Raw genomic sequence first — 3513 nt, forward strand, 5'->3', positions numbered from 1 at the left:
TCTCCCCAAAACTCCTTCAGCTAACAGGACAGACAACTCTTTCCCTGGTCCTTTCAGATTCCCCTCATCAGACCCATTCTTCAGGAATTAAAAGCTTCTTTGGAAATGTCACACTTTTCACCATTTTCTTCCTTGGGGAGTGTGTGGATACAGACAGTAGGAAATGCATGAAAGAAGAAACCAACAGGTAGGTGTGTGTGTGTGTGTGTGTGTGTGTGTGTGTGTGTGTGTGTGTGTACGCCCGTGTGTGTGAGAGAGGGAGAGGGAGAGGGAAAGGAAAAAGAGAGACTCAAAGCAATGCACCATTTGTAAGGGGGAAAGGAGCTAGCAGCCAAACAGATGGGCCCCAGAAAAGGAAAGGGTCCCACAATGCTGTGGCTTTCATGTGCAGAAAACCATTCACGTGGTGCATGAAACATATACCGGCAGAACCAATCAAACACCGAAAAGGCCTCGGGGAGTTTTATATATGTTCCTTCTGTTACAGTATCAAAGAAAAAGAAAATAATCATTAAAAGAGAGAAAAGAAGGATGATACAGGTGGAGAAAAGATAGTAAAACAACCTTCAGAGGAAGAGTGAGAAGACAGCCAGCCAGACCTGAGGATCTGCACACAGCAACACTCCGCTAGAAAGGCAGTGGCCCACCAGGTCACCGGCCTCCAGGAAAACACCCAGATCAATAACGACATGCGCGGGCACCATTCTTTGTACATGGGCTTTAATTCCTAAAGCACTGAAAGGGGAGTGGAGAGCAAGGCCTGGGCAGTGCTGGAAGGGGCGGGCACACTAAGCACACTGACCTGGAGCAGGGTGAGGCGGCTACATAAGTCCCCCGTGTCCCTTCCACCGCCACGATCCCAGTCCCCCAACCCCCTCTTAGTTTCTTGCCTCGTCCGGTTCAGTCAAGGCCTCTCAACTTCTTCTTCGTCTTTTTTTTTTTTTAAGCACTTGAGGTTGGAGGTGAGACCTTCCAACTCCTCTTCATCTTGTTCTGAAGTTGATTTGACTGATTTCTTCCTCTCCACCATCACTTGCACTTCTCCACCTTCCGTGCGCCGCTGGGACGCCCGGGGGCGCAGTCAGTCCCGGGCCGCGCCCTCCTCCCCGGGCGCCGCTTCCCAGGCCGCGTCGGGTCTCCAGAGGCCAGAGAAGGGCCCGCGGTAGTCGGCGCCATAGTCGTAGGGCGGCGCCTGGGGGGGCGGCGGGGGCGCGGTGCAGTCTGAGAAGAAAGGGGCGAAGGAGGCCAGCAGGCTCGGAGCGTCCTCCCCGCCGGGAGAGTCCGCGGGGTACAGGGGGCGCAAGGGCTCGTTCAAGGTCAAGCCGCCGCGGGAGGCGGGCAGGGGAGACTTCTTGGTCGGGGCGCAGGCTGGGGCGCTCCAGGGCTCGGGGTACAGCAGGTTCCCCAGCATCGCCGGCGGCGGGGGCTCAAAGAGTCCGGGCTCCAGCTCCGGGGGCCCCCGCAGGACGGCGGCCGCCGCGGGGAACACGTCGAGAGGCTCGGCAGCGAGCAAGGCGGCCCCCTCGGCGCCGGCCCCGAAGTCGGGCGCCAGCAGCTCCAGGAACTCCACGGCCTCGACGCCTTTCTCCAGCTCGCCCAGGCTCACGCAGGGCCCCGACGGGCCGCCCCCGCCCGCGCCCCCGCCCCCGCCCCCGCCCGCGCCCGCCCGGGACGGCTCGGTGAAGAAGGACGGCGGCAAGTTGCGGGCCCGCAGCGGGACCTTCCGGGCACCCGGGGCCACCGAGCCCCCCGCGGGCCCTGCAGCGTCCCCGCCCGCCCCGCCGGGACCGGCCGAGGGGCCCGCCGCGCCGCACGCCGGCTGGGCGCCCGCGGGCACCTGGCGCAGCGAGTCGAAGAGCGCGGCCAGGCTCCGGCTCTGCAGACTGGCCGCCGCCGCCTGCGCCGCCTCCCGCCGGGGGGCCGCCTTGCCGGGAGCCGCGGCCGCGACGGGCGGGCCGCCGGGAGGGCGGCGGGCGGGCGGCTCGGCGGCGCTGCCGGGGGAGGGCGGGCCCGGGGGCGCGGCGCCCATCAGGCCACTGCAGCGCTTGATCTGCTTCTGCAGGTATTTGCGGTGGTTCACCTTGCGCTTGGACTTGCCCGGCTTGTCCAGGGCCAGCTTGATGTTGCTGGACGCCGAGTCGATGAAGCTGAGCAGGTCGCGGGTGGCCTCGCGCACGTCGCCGCCCTCGGCGCCCGCCGGCAGCCCGGGTTCATCGTCCTCGAAGCAGCAGCCCTTGTCCAGGGCCCCGAAGGCGGCGCCCAGCCCGTCCGGGGAGCCCCCGAAGCCGAAGGGGACGAAGGGGTGCGTGCCGAGCAGGGCCGCCTGCACCGCCATCGCCGCGGCTGCCCCCGGCCGCCGCCCGGGCCCCGCTGCAGCCTCTCCCGCGCCCCGCGCCGCCCGGGGGGGCTCATTAGGTCTTGTAAGCGCGGGGCGGGGGGAGCGAGCGCCGCGACCGCCCCGGTGGCCGAGAGGAGGGGCTTGCGGGGCCGCGCCAACCCACGCCGCGGGGCGGGGGGCGCTTCTCTACTTTCCGGGGTTTCCCCGAGCTCCTCTCCTTAACCCTTTCCCTCCCTCCCCTTGCGGCGCTTCTCTAGGCCAAGCCCACCGAGGAGGCCTGCAGACTCCAGCCCCCCAGCAGTGACGCCCTGGGGGTGGGGGAGTAGCTGAGACCCAATGGGCAGGAATCCTGAGATCAGGGTTTCAGACCCTGCTCTTGAAGCTTGGACAGGTGAGGTCCATACATTATCTCAACTAATTTTTGAGCTATCACTATTGACCAGATCAAGAAACTGAGCCCCAGAGAGGCTCATTGGGTTGATCCGGGCCATTTGCTGCCCATCCCTAAATCGGTGAGAAAACTTGTGTTTACCCTGGACTTCGATTTCCCTGCTCATAGTGTCTTTTCAAACTCTTGTCTTCATCTTTGGTCCTAAAGATTCACAGTCAAATTTCTGCAGGACTCTTAGTCAGATAAGGCTTTCTTCTACTCCATGATTGTTCCAGTAGTGATTAGCTTATACTAAGTTGAGGTCAGCACTTGACCTATCCTTTATTAATAGTAGCTAGACTGCAAGAAAAGGAAGACAGACGTACTTCACTAAGTCAACCAGTGCCTGAGAAATCTGTGTGGGTGTAAAACTCTCAGCATCTTTTGCTACAGCATACATGCAGCTGAAGGACTGCATGTTAAGTGAAATCAGAAAGAGAAAGACAAATATGGCCATGCCACCCTAAACACACTCAATCTCATCTGATCTCCTAAGCCAAGCCAAACCGGGTCAGGTCTGCTTATTACTGGGACGGCAGAGTGAAGGACAAATACCAGCCGATCTCACTTATATGTAGAATTTAAGAAACAAAGCAAAGGGAAAGACAGAATGAAACACAAGTAAGTCCTGGGTCTGTACCTACAGATCTTGGGGTACCCAAAGGGGAAGGGCATAGTGGAGAATGGGGGTGAGGTATGTCAACATATTTCGGGGGAGACTTAACCCCCAAAACAGTATCAGTCT

At 60.8% G+C, this 3513-nt stretch overlaps 1 protein-coding gene across 1 annotated transcript; it reads right to left on the bottom strand.

The window, feature by feature from the left end:
- Positions 1 to 703: 703 nt before the first annotated feature.
- On the bottom strand, positions 704 to 2469 carry FAM181B (family with sequence similarity 181 member B). The gene has a single exon (XM_060176747.1). The coding sequence runs from the start codon at positions 2333 to 2335 to the stop codon at positions 1082 to 1084; it is 1254 nt and encodes a 417-aa protein (XP_060032730.1). The 5' UTR covers positions 2336 to 2469; the 3' UTR covers positions 704 to 1081.
- Between the last annotated feature and the right edge of the window lie 1044 nt (positions 2470 to 3513).

This window comes from Erinaceus europaeus, chromosome 17 (genome assembly GCF_950295315.1).
Source record: "Erinaceus europaeus chromosome 17, mEriEur2.1, whole genome shotgun sequence".
In the NCBI taxonomy this organism is placed as follows: domain Eukaryota; kingdom Metazoa; phylum Chordata; class Mammalia; order Eulipotyphla; family Erinaceidae; genus Erinaceus; species Erinaceus europaeus.

Excerpts from the sequence above, each read along its gene's own strand:
- FAM181B (XM_060176747.1), bottom strand. The coding sequence starts at position 2,335 with ATGGCGGTGCAGGCGGCCCTGCTCGGCACGCACCCCTTCGTCCCCTTC.